This window comes from Mercenaria mercenaria, chromosome 6, assembly GCF_021730395.1.
Source record: "Mercenaria mercenaria strain notata chromosome 6, MADL_Memer_1, whole genome shotgun sequence".
Taxonomy (NCBI): Eukaryota; Metazoa; Mollusca; class Bivalvia; order Venerida; family Veneridae; genus Mercenaria; species Mercenaria mercenaria.
Window position 1 is genome coordinate 75,424,461 of NC_069366.1, and position 17,893 is coordinate 75,442,353.

Here is a 17,893-nt window from a genome sequence, read left to right on the forward strand (position 1 = left end):
ATGAGAAAATGTCTTTAATTCAATTTCCTTGTTGTTACGTGCAAACGCAAGAAAACTGCAAATCTGTCTGTAACTCAACAGAGAGATGTAATGATACTTAACTCTAGAGAAATGTCAGAAAACAGTTTTTAACCATCAGCCAGATCTATATAGTTAGTCTCTACTGACATGACACACAGAAAACTAATGTTTTTATTTTCAGCTTGCTGTTCAGGTTGGTACTGCAGAGAAACCATAAAATTTGTCTGAATTTGAAGACAAGACTTTTTTTTAATTAAGAAAATTAGGCAAATAGGAGAGATAAGTTGGAAACTTGCCCTGAAAAGCTATCGTTCAATTCAAAAAAGTGCATTTCAAGCCAAATCATACCTTCAGTCTATCGGTCTCATTCTGCAAATTCAGTTTAATTTCCCGCTCATTCATTACGGCTTGCTTCAGCCTGGATGTTGCATCAATAGCCAAATCCTTCATGTCTCCTTCCTCTTTCGCTGCAAAAACAGGAAATTAATGAAGATTGTAATAAACACATAATTCTGATTAGCAGCAGAGTATGGTAGAAATATGACAGAAAATCAATTTAATACACTCTTATTTGATTATGTAGGTTCTAGCACAAAAAGACAACATAAGATTATAGAATAGGAGATCATATAAATGACATAATCTGCACCAATTTAGTTCAATCACCCTCATGCAATCTTTGTCCTAGATAACCGATTTTTTCTACCATTGAAAATAAAAACAAGGTGCTCTACTAAATGATCTAGTAGACTGTGAATTAGTTCATTAATGGTAATATATAGAGAATATTAGGTTACTGTCTGATAAATTTAAATTTATTAGGCGAGTTGAAGAAAATATATTAGGCGAGGCTTTGCCGAGCCTTATATTTTTTCGTAGACGAGCCTAATAAATTTAAATTTTTTCAGATAGTAATCTAATATTCTATTTACCCTACTTGTTCAGAAAATTGGGGAAAAGTCATTGGAAAGAGCAACAGCGTGCAGACTTGACGTCATATAATATGACGTTTGCTAGTGTCCTAATTCAGTTTGTGGAAAACTGAAAAAATGCAATAACTTTTTAAAAAATTGTTTTCAAAATTTCCGGCTGAAGTGCTGTAAAAGTGACAAATAGCAATAACTTTTTTGTTTCAGGACAAAAACCTTTGATTTGACCACTCATTTTCTAAGCTGAGACATTTCCAATACAATGGTGATGATTTAAATGCAAAATTTTGATAAAATAATTGATTTCAAGTTTCCGTAAAAGTGATATCTTGACACTGACTAGATAAAGCAAAATTTATTAGGCAGGCCGATATTGTGCTATATCTAATATGAGGGTAGGATAAATAGAGAATAATAGGTTAGTGCCGTAGATGAGAAAGTTTATCTGGCGAGGTGGAGGATGTTATTGGGTGAGCCGAAGGCAAACCTGATAACGTCCGGAGCCGAGCCAGATAAACTTTCTTCATCTTGGGCATTTATAACCTATTATTCTATTTATCTTGTCATTACTTCATTTTCCGATATTTGGCAATTCATATTACAACAAGAATGCCAGAATGTCACAATATACGCCCGTCACAGCAAATTTCTTTACTCTAGCACCTGTATTTGCAAATGGAATTTTAATTTTGTGGTTGTTTAGTAATCATTGTAAGTCATTTGTTTTTCTAAGTCCACAAAAAAGCTCCTTACCAGGTAGAGATACATTAAAATACACCTAAAATTTGAAAGTAACATCTATGTTGTACCACAGAAAAGTGGTCTTGTTTTTTCCCTACGGTCAATTATAAAAAAGTTACAATATAAGTTATTTATAGTAACATCTAAGGGAAGATAATCTTAAAAAAAAAAAAAAAATTGTAAGTCCTCACAAAAATCTTTACCAGGTAGAGATTGGTCAAAATACACCTCATAATTGGATGTAGCATGCATGTTGTACTACAGAAAAGTGGTCTCGATTTTTCCCTACGACTAGTAATGAAAAAGTTACAATATAAGCTATTTATAGTAACAACAAAGGGAAGTAATTCTAAATAAGGGAACTGCGCATGACACTTCGTCTCATGATGGTGTACAATTGTGCTAAGTTACATCAAAATCCCTCCATGCATGAAGAAGAAATGCTTCGGACAAAGTCATTCTTGTATCTGACCTTTGGTCTCTAAGTGTGACCTTGACCTTTGACCTAGGGACCTGGTTCTTGCACATGACACTTCGCCTCGTGGTGGTGAACATTTGTGCAAAGTTATATCAAAATCCCTCTATGCATGAAGAAGAAATGCTCCGGACAAGGTTTTCATTCTTGTATCCGTTGACCTCTAAGTGTGACCTTGACCTTAGACCTAGGGACCTGGTTCTTGCGCATGACATTCCGCCTCGTGGTGGTGAACATTTGTGCAAAGTTATATCAAAATCCCTCCATGCATGAAGAAGATATGCTCCGGACAAAATTTTCTTTCTTGTATCCTTTGACCTCTAAGTGTGACCTTGACCTTAGACCTAGGGACCTGGTTCTTGCGCATGACACTCCGTCTCTTGATGATGAACAATTGTAACAACTTTCATCAAAATCCCTCCATGCATGAAGAAGATATGCTCCGGACAAAGTCATTCTTGAATTTGACCTTTGACCTCTAAGTGTGACCTTGACCTTAGACCTAGGGACCTGGTTTTTGCGCATGACACTCCGTCTCATGATGGCGAACAACTGTGCCAAGTTTCATCAAAATCCCTTCATGCATGTAGAAGATATGCTCCGGACAAAGTTTGTGGATGCCGCCCGCCCGCCAGGGGCGTTCCCATAATACGTCCCGTTTTTCAAACGGGCGTATAAAAAAAAGTGTGCGACAACTATTTTAATGACGTCATATTCGTAATGACATCACTTATATGATAACGTAATCACCGGCAAAATCGCAATAACTTCCTCGTTTCAGAATAAAAACCCATTATTTGACCACTCATTTTTTTAGTTCAGACATTTCCAACACAATGGTGATGGTTTCAATGCAAAATTTCTTATGACAACAACATCGATCATAAGGTCACATATCAACTGACCGTATATCAAAAAAGATATACGGCACCCTGATATTGGGTTGAAAATACTGCAAGTGCCAGGATAAAATATAATGTACAGGGCTTGTGGTGTCTAACTAGCATATATTTTTTGAACAGTACTCCAAATTTAGTGTACTTAGATTTAACGAGGCATCAGATACTGTGTTGGCATCATCACAATTGTCAAACATATTGTTTAAACTTGACATGAAAGTGTAACACTATCTGGATATAAAATTTTGGATACCCAGAATAGTACATTCTACAAAAAAAAAAAAAAAAAAAAAAAATAAAAAAAAAAAAAAAATAAAATAAAAATGGAGGGTTATACAGGGCAAATGGGTACAAGAATCAAACAATTAACATTCTACTTCCTAATGGCTCAGTAGCTAACTTAGCAGCTAAGGGCTATATTCACAGACAAAACTCCAACACCACTCATTGAGTACACTCAAATAAATTGCCTAACGGTCACGTCTTCACTCAGGAAAGATTCCATTTGTATTCATAAAGGTGAGTGACAGTCGAGTCAACTCCCAAGAGTGAGTGAATGTTAAGGGAGGTCCTGGGGACCCTTGAGTGTTTCTCAAGGTCTCATAATGTAAGTTTAGATGATAAATTTACAATATTTAATTAATTTGAAGGTAAGATAACAGTGTCATTTAAAAGCGAAAGTTCATATTTGTGCAAGGTATTTTGAAAAAAATATATTTAGTTCTTATTTTAAATACATGTTGCTGAGGACGACGAAAACGTAAAAATACCAAACAAATTAAAAGAATGTTGAATTAATAAAAACGGTTAAAGATAGATACAGGAAATCAAATATACATCTACTAAACCTAATCTGACGGGGCTCATCAGTCACTCTCAGAAACACACGTCTTAGTAACTAATATTTACATTTCACAACCCTAGATATCGGTTCTTTTTTCTTCTTCAATAATTCATACAGAAAAAAAATATAACAATTAAATGTCATGAAGAACCCATCATTACGGAAACATTTATTTTATAAAAGATATGAGCCGCGCCATGAGAAAACCAGCATAGTACGTTTGCTGTCTGGTCAGGATCTATGCTGAGAATGGAGAAACTATTAGCGAACCGTATGGATCATGACCTGACTGCACCGATGCGCAGGCTGGTCTGGATCCATGCTGGTGGCAAATTCATCAGTCAATCCCAAAAACACACGTCCTAGTAACAAATATTTACAAGCCTAGATATCTGAAAATTCATACTGAAAAATATAAATATTTCCCTCCGACTTAATGTGTCATTAAAAAAACAATATTCACCAAATCTCATTCGAAAACATTTATTTCACAAATGATATATATGTAATGATTGGAATTTACGTGGACTGGCTTTCGGAAACACCAACAGTTAAAGGCACGAGTATTATTCAGTTGTAATAAAATCTCAATACAGCGGAAAAAAAACTCATGTATTTTTAAGTATAAATTTTATTTTACTAACATGACTAATAATACTAATATTAATACGTTATATAAAACAAATAGACGGACGGACAAACATTCAGACAGGCAATAAAACGACAACTTCCGACTTGGCAAATTGATCTGCAAAAATAACGATTAACACTTTTGCATACCTTTGATGTTATTGTCATATATACCGTTATAATCCTATAAATATATTGTGTACAATGAAACCAATACTTGAGTTACCCTTCCGAAAGTTAAGATTGAGTGGGATTAATGAATATGACATTCGACTTCCACTCACACTCCCGCAAGGTCTACTCGAGGCCTACTTGAGTTATACTTACCCAAGTTTGAGTCAAGTGTGAGTTTGAGTGGCGACTATGAATATGGCCCTAAGTCTCTGTTTTAAACAATTATATAGAGGATCAGTGTGGTTTCGGAAACACATCATTTAAGGTAATTCTTTATGGTTAGATGGCCAAAAAAGAATGACGAAATCATGAGCCTTTGAATACTGGTGAGCTGATAAAATAATGTGACCTTTATTCAATAAATTCATACACTCTGGCTTTAATCTCTAACAAAAGATATATTCAATGGAAGAAAACAATGGCCACTTCTAATAAAAGCCATCAAGTCTGTTTGTGGAGGGTCTGAAGAACTAGTCAAATGTCTTTGAATGTCTTAAAAATGTCTGAAAGATTCTAGGACATTCCACACCGTTGAAAGCTAAAGTACTCACATAATTTAACATGTCATATTTGGACTGATGCTTTACAAAATACAAATTAAGAAATGTTACCTTTACTTGTAAGTGACTGTATATGTTCTACCAGTCGTTTAGCAGCAGCTTCAGCCTTCCATCTTCTTTCTCTTTCTTTTTCCAATTCTTGCATGATATCCTAAAGAAAACAACAACTAATGTTACCAGTCAGTCAAACTTTAGCATGATTTTCAAGTAATTATATGGTCTGAATACTGTAAAATCGTTAATTTTTGTTGGGGAAAACTGTTCATGGATTTGTTGCTATGTTAATCCTTGAAAGTATTAACAAAATGCGATAACTGTGGCCTTTATTTACTAATACCGGATCAACCCATAACAATGAAATAGGGAATCAGGTGGAAACATTACATGACAAATATCTTATATCGCAAAACCGATGTAAATAGCGGCGTGGTCTAGTGGTTAACACGTATGATTTGTAAGCTTACGGTGCTGGTTCGAATGCAGGACGAGCTACTTTTCTTTTCTTTTTTTTTACATGTTTTTACCTGGAGAAGAATGCAGGTAAAACTATTTGTATGATGATTTTCTTGTGCACTTATACTAAGTACATATTAATATTTTTTCAGGGGATCTCATATTAGAATCGATATTAAATCTATTAACATTGCAAAATGAATAGAGAAAACTCTTGCAAGAATGAAAGCAAAAATAAATACAAATGATGATATAAAAAGACCTGCAAAAATAGAATTAGTAAAATCTTTTTTTAAAAAGAAGGGCTCGAACCTACACCATACAAACATAAAAAGAAAAGAGATCCAACACACTATCCACTTGACTACAAATCTGTTATGGAATGACGCATCGTGTCTAAAGTAGTATTACTACAATATACAAATGAACACCACTTATCGGAAAATACACCTGCTTTACCTGTTTTTGGATTTTACCAAGTACCGTTAAAATAAAATTATCGCGATCCATTAATAAGTGCCAACAAACAAGAAAATTGTTTATTTATTTTGAAAATTTTAAATCTACAAATTATGTTCTCACAAATTTTGTGCTCACAAAATTAAATGATTTCAAAGCATGAAAACAGTGGTCAAGCTTGTTAAAATCATGTCCTCAAAACACTTAAGGCATGAGAAATGTTCAAAGAGTATCAAGGGTACTTAAGCTGAAGTTGAAATCTGATTTCAATGTGATTAAAAATTAAAACTGGTTAGAAGTGATAATTTTAGCCTTTGCACGATGAATATCTAATTCCTGATTCAGAACAAAATACCCATTGGCATTACTATAGTAATAAAATATCCTTTTACATGCACATTTATGAATAAGGATACCAATCAGTTTTAATACACTAGACTTGCTTTACTTTGTTCATTTTTAAAGTGGTCTAACTTTGCAAGAATAAAAACTGCTTATTGTGTCACATGCTACCTATTCATGATTCCTAAAAGCCTGATTTGTCACATCACTACACTCCATCATTCTACTGGGAGTAATATCCACAAGGCTCAGAAGTAGTGGAAGGAATGACATTAAACTAATATCTTCAGCCAATCAAACATGTTTTGGCCTCAGATACTACCTTAATGGTGATATAAATTCATGTAATTCCGCTTCTGTAAAAAAGCTTAATGGGAATTCCATTGTTTCATTGGAATTTAATTCTGTGGAACTGCGCAACCATGAAATAAACCAAAATCAGTCTCTGACCAATATTGGCCTTATAGTATAGTAAGTCTTTTTTTTAACCTTTAGCCTGCTGGCGGCAAGTGATTATGCCTTTGTGACCAGTGCAGACTAAGATCATCCGTGCAGGTTGATCATGGTCTGTATTGTATGCTATTCAGTCAGTTTTTTTTCAGTGAACACTCCTTCGAATAATTAATGATACTGACCAAATTGAATGACAGACCAGTCCATTTTAGAAATTTATCAGGGTAAAGGTTAAACGTACCACCTTGTGACTGGAAGCCATGTGCTTTACCTACTGAGCTTCTTTAAAAGCAGTATATTTTTATGACAAATATTTCAGACTGTAACTTTATTGCTACTCCCATGCTCATTTTGCAACATTTTCGACTGCCCCTGGTATAACTAGCCTGACAGGTATAATCGCCAATTCCCAAATGTCTGACACTCTGACATAAAGGTTCTCGGCATGAATGACATGACGTATTGGACAAATTACAGAAAATTCATGCGTATACAGACCAAAATTAAAGCTACGACAACCTCCGTGATTAAGGAGCAAAAGAATTTGTACAGACTCAATAAGGCACTAATCACCTTAGGTCTAAGAAGAGAATTAACAAACATCAATCTTGTTTTCCTTCTACACAAATTTCTCCTGGTCAGAAAGTAGAAATAAATTCCCATCCATGTGTTTGCCTAGCAGCAGATGTATTTGGTTTATCATTTATTTCTGGCTTTGCAAGAAGCTGTGCTAATTACGGGGGTGTAAGTACTTAGCTATTAAGGACTTAGGGACATTACTTGAAAGAACAAGCTTTCAGATTTGTTTGTGCAAAGCAACACTCAACTGATCAAAACCATTGTCACTAAAAAATGAATACCGTATTTTACCTAAGTCTTGAGACACCCTAAATCTTGGGACAGCCCTAAAATGTGGAAAAATGATTATTTTTCTTGACCATAAGTTTTTGGATATGTATTTTCTCAGCGTATTTTTCGTCCCTAAGTGTTGGGACTAAGGTTGTGTACTGATTCAAGATGTAACCCAAATACTGTTATTATACATAATGTATGGTGTTGTATCGATCAAAATATCAAATAATTATAAGAACCAAAGACTATTTTTTTTTACATTTTCGTGTTGTGTTTTTACTAGTAAAGTGTTTTTTTACCATACCAGTTGTGTTGTATTTTTTTTTTTTTTTTTTTTTTTTTTTTTGCTGCAGCCAGGAAGTCCATTTTCTGTTATTTATTTATTTATTTTTATTTACCACAGACTGGAATTGACTGGATTTTTTTATTTTATCGCTTCAGATTTTCAACACCGATTGAGAAGTAATATAGTTTGAATTCTATAACGATTTTAAAAAGGTATTGTTAGAAATGTTGGCAAAATTCTATAAAAACGATCAAATTTTCATAAAATTACTTGCAAAATTTCAAACAGCGCGATCCTAAATACTTATTTCTTTCTAAAAGTAAATAAATGATACAAACTATGGGCATAAAATTCAGACTTTTGACCAGAAAGTACAAAAAACAGAATAGAAAAATCTTAAATAATGAAAAGGCGGCAGCAATTTAAAAATATGAAGTAAAACGATTTTTGGCAAACAGATTTCTGTTACGTGACCTCGTGAACGTAAATAGAAAATGTGGTTAAAAAACAAAAACAATAATGATGTTGTTGCGTATTTTTAATAAGTTTTGAATGAATCTTTGTACATGTACATGTATTTTTTGACACAACACTTTATAATAAGATATTCTTCTCAAACCATTTTGTAATTTCCTTGAGGGCAAATAGGTCACAGAGGTAAGATATCCGCTATTATAGTTTGACACGTTTAACCTGTCAGTTTATACGGGATATTGCACATTCGCTTTAACAAATTAGAAAGAAGCTTTTTTTTTTATTGATTGTTACAACACTAGATCTACTTCTCAGCACTTAAGAACCGAGGCGGTACAGTCAAACAATGATGTTCAACATGGCGCGAAAACATGACGTAAAGCCATGAAAATCTCGGGGAAACTATACCGCTTTGATCTCCACTTCTAATGTCATTATACCGACACACTTCTTTTAGCTCTTTGAGGGGTTGTTAATTGATGATGAAAACAAGGCCAATTACTTTGTTTATCAACAGAATATTTACCGATAATCGTTGTTTTTTTTTCGCTTTCAACACGGGTGGGTGGGGGATGTTACCTGATGACGATTATTGTGTCCATATTTTTGGGACACTTTTCAATAATTATTTTTCGGGAAATAAGTCTTGGGACAGTGAAAAAAATAATTATTTTATGCTGTCCCAAGACTTAGGTAAAATACGGTACATTTTGTATAATGAAAATACAGACAAATAGGGAAACATGTGACAATAATTAGAGTAACAGATTGCACCAAGAAAAAAGTACTGCTAAATCAACAAGAATGCCAGACTGTCACAAAATATGCCTGTCTAAATATTCAGTTATGTATCATAAAGGTAATAATGTTGATGATGTATGCCTTGTTAACCCAAAAACAGAAATCAAGGATGAAATTGACAATCGGATCAAAACTGTTTGAATGGACAAGGCTAATTTCGCAGATTTTGAGTAATTCAAGGGCCATTATCCAAGAGTGCCTGGGGCGATTTGGGTGGTTATCAAACTTGGCCGAGACATTATGCCCAAAAACATTGTCACCAAGTTTGGTGAGGATCAGATGAAAACTGTTCGACCTAAAAAAGGGCGGACAAGGCTAAATTCGCAGTTTTGTGAGTAATTCAAGGGCCATAATCCAAGAGTGCCTGGGGCCGAGATATTATGCCCACAAACACTGTCAGCAAGTTTGGTGAAGACTGGATGAAAACTGTTGGACTAAGGGAGCGGATATGCTTTTGGACGCCGCACGCCTGCCCGCCTGTCACAGGTGTTCACATATGCCCCGCTCTTTCAGAGATGAGCATATAAAAAGAACAGACATAACTTTGTGATCGACCAAAACAGAGTTATTGGCAGTAATCAAGCATATCATACCATCACAGTGAACAAATGTGAAGTTTCAGTAAATATTCGCATCTCAGCTTGCATAAAACAAGAGCTCTGCCAAGCGGGGCAATATACACCTGAAGGGTTACATCAGAGGATGGCAGCAAAATTTAAAGAACTTGACTGTTGAAGTCCAAAGGACGGGAACAACAAAGGGAAGAAACTCAAAAAAAAATTTCTAAGTCCACAAAACTAGAGTTGTCACAGGAGTGACGAATTATACCCCCACAATATGGCCTTGTCACAGAACTAAGCCAATTTCAAAGCTGCACTTGCTTGACCTTTGACCTACTGACCTCAAAATCAATAGAGGTCATCTGCTGGTCATGATCAACCTCCCTATGAAGTTTCATGATCCTCGGCCCAAGCGTTCTCAAGTTATTGTCCGGAAAAGGTTTAAATGACCTTTGACCTTTGGAACCAAAAATAACTACAGTCATCTGCTGGTCATGACCAACCTCCCTATTAAATTTCGTGATCCTAGTCCCAAGCGTTGTGAAGTTATTGTCCGAAAACCGTTTAAGTGTTCCAGGTCACTGTGACCTTGACCTATGACATGCTGACCTCAAAATCATTAGGGGTCATCTGCTGGTCATAACCAACATCGCTATAAATTTTCATGATCCTAGGCCCAAACGTTCTCAAGTTATCATCTGAAAACCGTTTAACTGTTTCGTGTTATTGTGACCTTGACCTTTGACCTACTAACCTCAAAGTCGAACATGACCTGTATTTAATCATGTTACACTGAACCAACCAAATTCATGTACCACTTAAATAATGAAAATATAGAGATTTCTAAACAAGAAAAGTTGTTAGGGGTACAAATTGACAGTACACTGTCCTGGGTAAACCAAGTGGAGAATATTCTGAAAAAATGCAACTCATTACTTTACTTACTTGGATGAATTAAATATTACTTGTCAATACCCATGGTAAACTATTCTATAACTCATATATTCTCCCCCACTTAGACTACTGCTGTACAGTTTGGGGCAATTGTAATCAAGAGCAAACCAATAAACTTAAGTCCTTTCAAATCAAAGCACTGAGAGGACTGATGTGGGCAGCGGCTGACAGCTTCTGGTAATGGGCATGAACAGTTAGCTTAAGTCTGGTCATTCTAGTTAAACTACTTTTGAATAATAAGTATTTTCAACCTTTTTTTACCAAATCAAGGGGTAAAACTCTGCTTTTACTCTGTCAAAGGGGATAGAATAATATATGAGCAAAGCTCGTGTGCTTATTGAAAATTTTGTGAGTATTGGTTAATTTTGTTCAAAATCTGTTTTGAATTATAAGCATTTTTTTAACAAATCAATGGGAAACACCCTGCTTTTACTGGAACAAGGGGAATAACAGTAAATGTTAGCAAAGGTCATGGACTAATTGATAATTATGTGTTGTTTGGAGATTCTAGTTATAACAAGAGCTTGTAGAAAACTTGCATGAATTAACTGACAAGGAACAGAAATTATTTGGTTACTGCCTACTTGACATTTAACGTATTGATCTTAAATCAATAATCATGGGTGGGTCATTTACCAGTCTTAAATGACCTCCGTATCAAATGTGATCTTAGACCAAAGCATAATCTAGTTTTCTGGCAAAAAAGTTCTATTGTCAATGTGATATTTACCTCTGACCTACTGAATTCAAAACCAATAGGGGTCATTTTCTGGTCACGACAAATCTCACGATCTCATGATCCTAGGTCCAAGCATTCTCCAGTTATCATCCGGAAACTGATTTGTCTACAGACCGACCAACATCCATCATCAAACATTAATATTTAAAATATACTCCTCCTCCTTCGAAGGAGGGCAATTAAATTTCAAATAAGAAGATGCCCATGTCTCCCTAGTACCCCAATGCATAGTCGTAATAGGTAAGAAGTCAATAGAGGATAGGAGTGAAAGACAAAGAGACACTAATGTTTGGCTGCAATAGAGATCATCTACTTGGCATGTCCAGTCACCCTATGAAGTTACAAAATTCTGGATCAAATGGTTCTCAAGTAAACCGTGTTCTATGTTCAGGCCCCTGTGACCTTGATCTTTAATCGAGTGAGTCCAAAATCAACAGGGGTCATCTACTATGAAGTTTCAACATTCTGGGTCAAGTGATTCTCAAGTTATTGATCCAGAAAGAGTTTTTCCATCTTCATGCCTCTGTGACCTTTCTCTTAAGTCAAGTGACCCCAGAACATTAAGAGTCATCGACTCTGTAATTCCTATCGACACAGTAAACCATTCCATTCTTTTTATGAAGCTTCGTTCAGTGGGACTTGGTGATGACATTTTTAGATGGTTTCAGTCATATCTTTCAGGAAGACAACAGCTGGTGGATGTCTCTGGTACTCATTCTGCTTTTGCTTCCATTATAGGTGGAGTTCCACAAGGGTCCATACTAGGCCCTCTTTTATTTTTAATTTACGTCAACGATATGTCAGCTGTGGTTAAAAACAAGCTTTTGTTATATGCAGATGATTCTGGTATACTTGTTTCAGGTAAATGTAAGTCATCTGTAGAAAAATCTTTGAAAGATGACCTGCATCTTGTCAGTCAATGGTTGGTAGATAATAAGTTGTCACTTCATTTAGGTAAAACTGAGTCAATCTTATTTGGATCTAAACATAGAATAAGGTCAAATCCAACTCTTGATATTACATGTAATGGTACAACTATTGAACCAACTTCTACTGTCAAATATCTTGGTGCATCCCTTGATCAGACCCTATCTTTCGATTCAATGGCTCGCTCCATATTAAAAAAGGCTAACGCAAGGTTAAAATATCTATATCGGAAGAAACGTTATCTTACTCAACACACCAAGAAACTTCTTGTCATGGCCCTAATCCAATGTCATTTTGATTACGCCTGTTCTATATTGTACCATAGTCTGACTCAGTTACTTAAATCCAAGCCACACAGAATAAGTTAATGAGGTTTGTTCTGGACCTTGATGCTAGGTCGCACATTTGCCCAGAGCACTTTAACAATGTCCGTAACTCATATAAACGCCCCCTATTCATCCCAATTCATGCACTGACATATTAACCCGATACGTCATCGTACTGGGAATCTGTGTAAAGTCGCGCGCTGAGTGACGTGATCCGAGTTAAATTCGATCAATACTGTAGCGTTTATAGCCCAGATGTTTATGTGGATTTACCTGCACGTAGCATATTCAGTACTTACACACAGTAGATTTATTTGTGCCATGCCCGTTGACGTGTTTAAAAGTTTGTGTTAATAAAGTGTGTTTTTTTTTGAAATTCATTTGTATATTGTTATGGAATTGTTATTATCTGGATATTATTGTGTTGGATCTAGGACCAATTTTTGAAGGTAAGATTTTTTTATTTTCCTCAAAAAACGTGGGGGGGCCGTTAATTAGAGGGGGGGGGGGGGGGGGCGTTAATACCGGGTTATACGGTATATTAAAACTTAAACAAGCGGTCAAAATGTGCCTAAGTCGCTCATCTGAAGAAAACCGTAACCATCTGACTTTGCTTCTAACTAGGTTTGGTGAACATCTTTTAATCTGTTCAGACAAAACTAAAACAAAAGTTATTTATTAAATTCTTTTCTATATTTTGCTGTCAGGCACAAAAAAGCATAACCATCAGAGGTTTTCTATGTTAACTCTAGTGGCCCCTAAAAGAGCCCAAGTGTCCTCCATCTAAACAAATTTGACATAAGATCTGATAATGATGTTAGAGATAAAGTTTAATGAAGATCCATTAAGCTGTTCATGAGAAAAGTACCTTACAGGTTTTTCTATTTTAAGCTCTAGTGGCCCCTAAAAGGGGCCATGTGCCCTCAACTGAACAAATATGGTAAAGGACCTTATAATGAAGCTCCAGAAAATGTTTGATGAAGACCCATCCAGGAGTTTATGAGTTGTAGGTATTTCTATTTTTAGCTCTATCTGCTGTTTAAAAGGGGCTAAGTGTCTCCAATTGATTTTTTTTAAAGGATTTTATAATGTAGCTAAAAATCAAGTCTGACAAAGATCCATCTAGGAGTTCATGAGGAGAAGTCATTTAAAGGCATTTCAAGTTTTAACACTAGTGGCCCCTAACAGGGACCAAGAGCCCCCTACCTCAACAAATTTTGGAAAGGACCTTTAAATGATGTTACAGACCAAGTCTGATGAAAATCCATTGAGCAGTTTATGACAAGTAGTCCTTAAAAGGTATTCTTATTTTTATTTCTAGCAGCCCCTAAAAGGTGCAAACTACCCCCATTTGAATAAAAATTGGAATAGACCTTCTAATGATGCTACAACCAAGTTTGATGAAGATCCATCTAACGGTTTATGTGAAGAAATCTTTTAAAGGTATTTCTATTTTTAGCTCTAGTTGCCCCTAAAATTCAATGGAACAAAATCAATAAGAAAACTCAATGAAACAATATCAATAATTTCTTAAACCAAACATTGAAAAATCGATTTATCACAATGAATATTAAAATATTTTTGATATTTTCACACAACTTGCACCGATGTTAACAATTACCTAATTATATAATGTTACTGAACAATCAAAAAGTAAAAATGTTTAGTTTTTCATGCTTTAAATGTTATTCCAAATATCCATGACTTCAAAGCTGTCAAATGCATGGAACCATAATTTTGTAACATATGAGAAGGAAATTAAAAACCAATCATTCGTAAACCTGAAGATTGCATACCAAAGTTTCCCCACCAGAGGTGAAGTTTTTCAGTCAACAAAACAGAACATAAAATCTGCATTAACTATTGATTACATGATGTCAATTGCCCTTTCTCAAGAAATTAATATAAATACTGGAATTTTTTGCAAAATATAGTTCCATGCAGAGAATGCCAACTTTAGATTACAAAATAATCTAAACTGTCTCAGTAAACTAAATAAAATATATGGGATGCTATTTTGCTATTTATTCACTATAAAAATTCTGTGATATTCTTACATTTAAAAAGTCTGTAATACTGTGAAATCATTATTATTCGCGGGGATTTTGAAATTGAAAATCCACAAATTTATGACCCCTTGAAACAGCTGTTTTGGCCAAAACGACGAAATTTCGTGCCGACGAAATTAAATGATTTCACAGTACACATGATCAATACATACTAAGATGCTTTAAAAGGAAGATATTTTTTCAAAAATGAAAGGTATAGAATTATGGAACTTGACATGTACATTTTCATTGTGAGCTCAAATGTTTGTGTGAAGTTTCAATAAAAAAAAACAATCGCATGGCAGTCATTATAGCTGACCAGCTGTAGCACTCAAGTAAGCTAAAGAAAACATAAAAGATGATATGCTTTTTCTGGTTCTCAAATTTGAGAAGTGTTAAACTTTAGCCTGCTGACGGCAAGCGCTTTTGCCTTTGCAACCAGTGCAGACCAAGTTCAGCCTGTTGTTGGAGCACTGATCTTGGTCTGCACTATTCGCTATTCAGTCAGTAAATTTTCAGTGAACACCCCTTCCAATAATAATTGGTACTGCCCAAATAAAATGACAGACCAGTCCATTTTAGAAATTTAGCAGAGTAATTTAAGGGTAGCAGATTCTAACATTATCACTTACAGTATATGACGACTGGATATCATTTCTGATCTTGGCATCTGTCTCAGCTCCTGCCCCTCTTGTTGACGGTGACTTTGCTCTTCTCTCATCATTATCAGAGTCTTCTAATTTCCTGTAAAATAAAAAATATTATACAACCTATATTCAAAATAAATCCCGTCTCTGGTGATTCTCTTTGTGCACAATGAATAATTCCTCTATTGCTGATAAAGTTCTCGATGATAGACATCTTACTACTGCATAATCAAAGCATTGTAAATACTGGAGGACGATTGTCTTGAAATGTATTAATTCTGTCAGATCCGAGATCAGCAATGTCCCTTTTCTGTTGGGACTGTTAAACTAGTAAATGTCTTTTTTGGTTGTTTTTTTACAACAGTGTAACCATTTCCTTGCCAAATTTCTATGTTCATTGTAAATTTAATGACTAAATATGAACAATGCCAACTATCATGATCAGACTGCACAGAATCTGATGTGCATGTAGACACATACACACAATTACAAAAACAATCATACATTTTGTAGTAACTATTGGGCAAATATACATCAAACTATAATAACATAGGGCACAGAACTGAAACACATTTTTATAAGGTCACTAATTATAGCAGGGACAATCAGACTTTTAAGGAATACACATATAACTGATTAGCATGTTGCAAATTAAAATAGACTGTAATAGCCAAATCATTTGAGCATGAAATATTTTGTTTTTGCTCTAAAATAGTAATAACTTTTACAGATTTACCGAGAGCTAAGTAATATTCTATTCGGCAATATAATAGATTCCTTTCTCAATAAATTTCCAAGTATCATAAATCATTGGAAAAGTCTTTTAATTCTTTTGATTATCAAAAGCATCTATCAAAGTTCTATTATTCTATTTCACTTCTTTGTGGTGATTAAAAATAACAAATATCCAAGCTTTTACTTCCCCTAAATTCTGAATGTTTTAGTAAAGCTAATTTATTTGTAAATTCAATTGATGTAAAATCTTCAATGAAAAATCCATCATCCAGTGATAAGAACACTGTCTCGTATATAAAGCATGCTTAGTTTATTGGTTAGCGGGCACATCGGGCACATCGACTGCTCGCGTTTATATAGACTTACACAGTCTGTTGAGATTTAACATTTCCCATTTTTTTAATTTTTTTTTTAAATATATTTCAAATTATCTGTAGCTCCCTTTTACTGTGGCTTATCTCAACAGACTTATAAAATGCGATTTCGGCTTACATAACCTCGATGAGGATTCATCAGTGTCCTAACAGTACAAAGATTTATTGCCCAATGAACAAGTCAGTGTTATGCCATTACCACTGACCACAAGGTAATAAATGAGGCTTAAAACTCCAGCCAGATGTTGAGCTGAGAGAAAATAAACTCTGCTGCTCCATAAACAAGATACAAGTTTTATGTGAGTATTAAACTAGATTGTGTTTCCTTTAAGAAATGTGCAAAAATGGAGAATAAAATGTATAGGTAATTCATATATAAGTTTGCAATTTTATTAACAAGATCAACATGAAAGTGTATTTACATATTTCCTATCATTGTTTCTGGAACATTTATTATGGAATTTGACTGCCTAAGATAGTAAGGTAACTAAAATGGAATTTAAAACACCGACCAAACCGGTATCAAGAATTCAGTTGCCACCTACAAGTAAGAAAACACTGTGTATCATGTGTGGGAAAATAATTAAAGATCCATCGGACAGACTGCGACTATTTCATAAAACAGGGAAAACTTCTCACTGCTTACTATATTGAAAAGCTTCTTTGTGTTGAAATAAGTGACACATACAGTTTTGCTGACCATGCTTGCAAATGTTGTATGCGAAAGGTAGTTTCTGCAGAGAACAAGTTAATTAAAATGAAAGAATTATTCATGCAAACACAGTCAAATTTAAAAGAATCTCATGGAACTGTATCACAGAAAAGGATGTTAACTACAGGCACACCAGATTCTAAGCGACCTCTTTTTTCACCCAGTAGCAATGAACCAGCTTTATTACAGGTCAGTATTTTATAAACCATAGTTAATACATATTATTACAAGAATCCTTATTACCGTACTAATTATTTACTGGTCAATAGTGCAACACATGTTTGCCTAAAGACAAAACCATAAAAATAGCTATGCTTATAAAACATACAACATTTCCCGAACGGCTTGCCAGTAAACAGTAAAAATTATTACATGACTCCTTTTATAGATTGTCGATCCATAGTTTGTGCTATTGGATGGTCTATAGTTCAACACTAAATTTCAATGAAATAATTTGTTCGAGTTCCATAATGCTTTA

The 17,893-nt window shown here is 34.7% G+C and overlaps 1 protein-coding gene across 1 annotated transcript in view; it reads right to left on the minus strand.

Moving 5' to 3' along the window:
* LOC123548496 (leucine-rich repeat and coiled-coil domain-containing protein 1-like) overlaps window positions 1-17,893 on the minus strand; it is a 373,147-nt gene that overhangs the window by 202,275 nt on the left and 152,979 nt on the right. Inside the window, exons 10-12 of the mRNA XM_045335795.2 lie at window positions 15,580-15,691; window positions 5,325-5,424; window positions 370-488 (exon numbers count right to left, since the gene is read on the minus strand). Of these exons, the coding sequence (XP_045191730.2) occupies window positions 370-488; window positions 5,325-5,424; window positions 15,580-15,691 (331 nt within the window). The remainder of the gene's footprint in view (window positions 1-369; window positions 489-5,324; window positions 5,425-15,579; window positions 15,692-17,893) is intronic.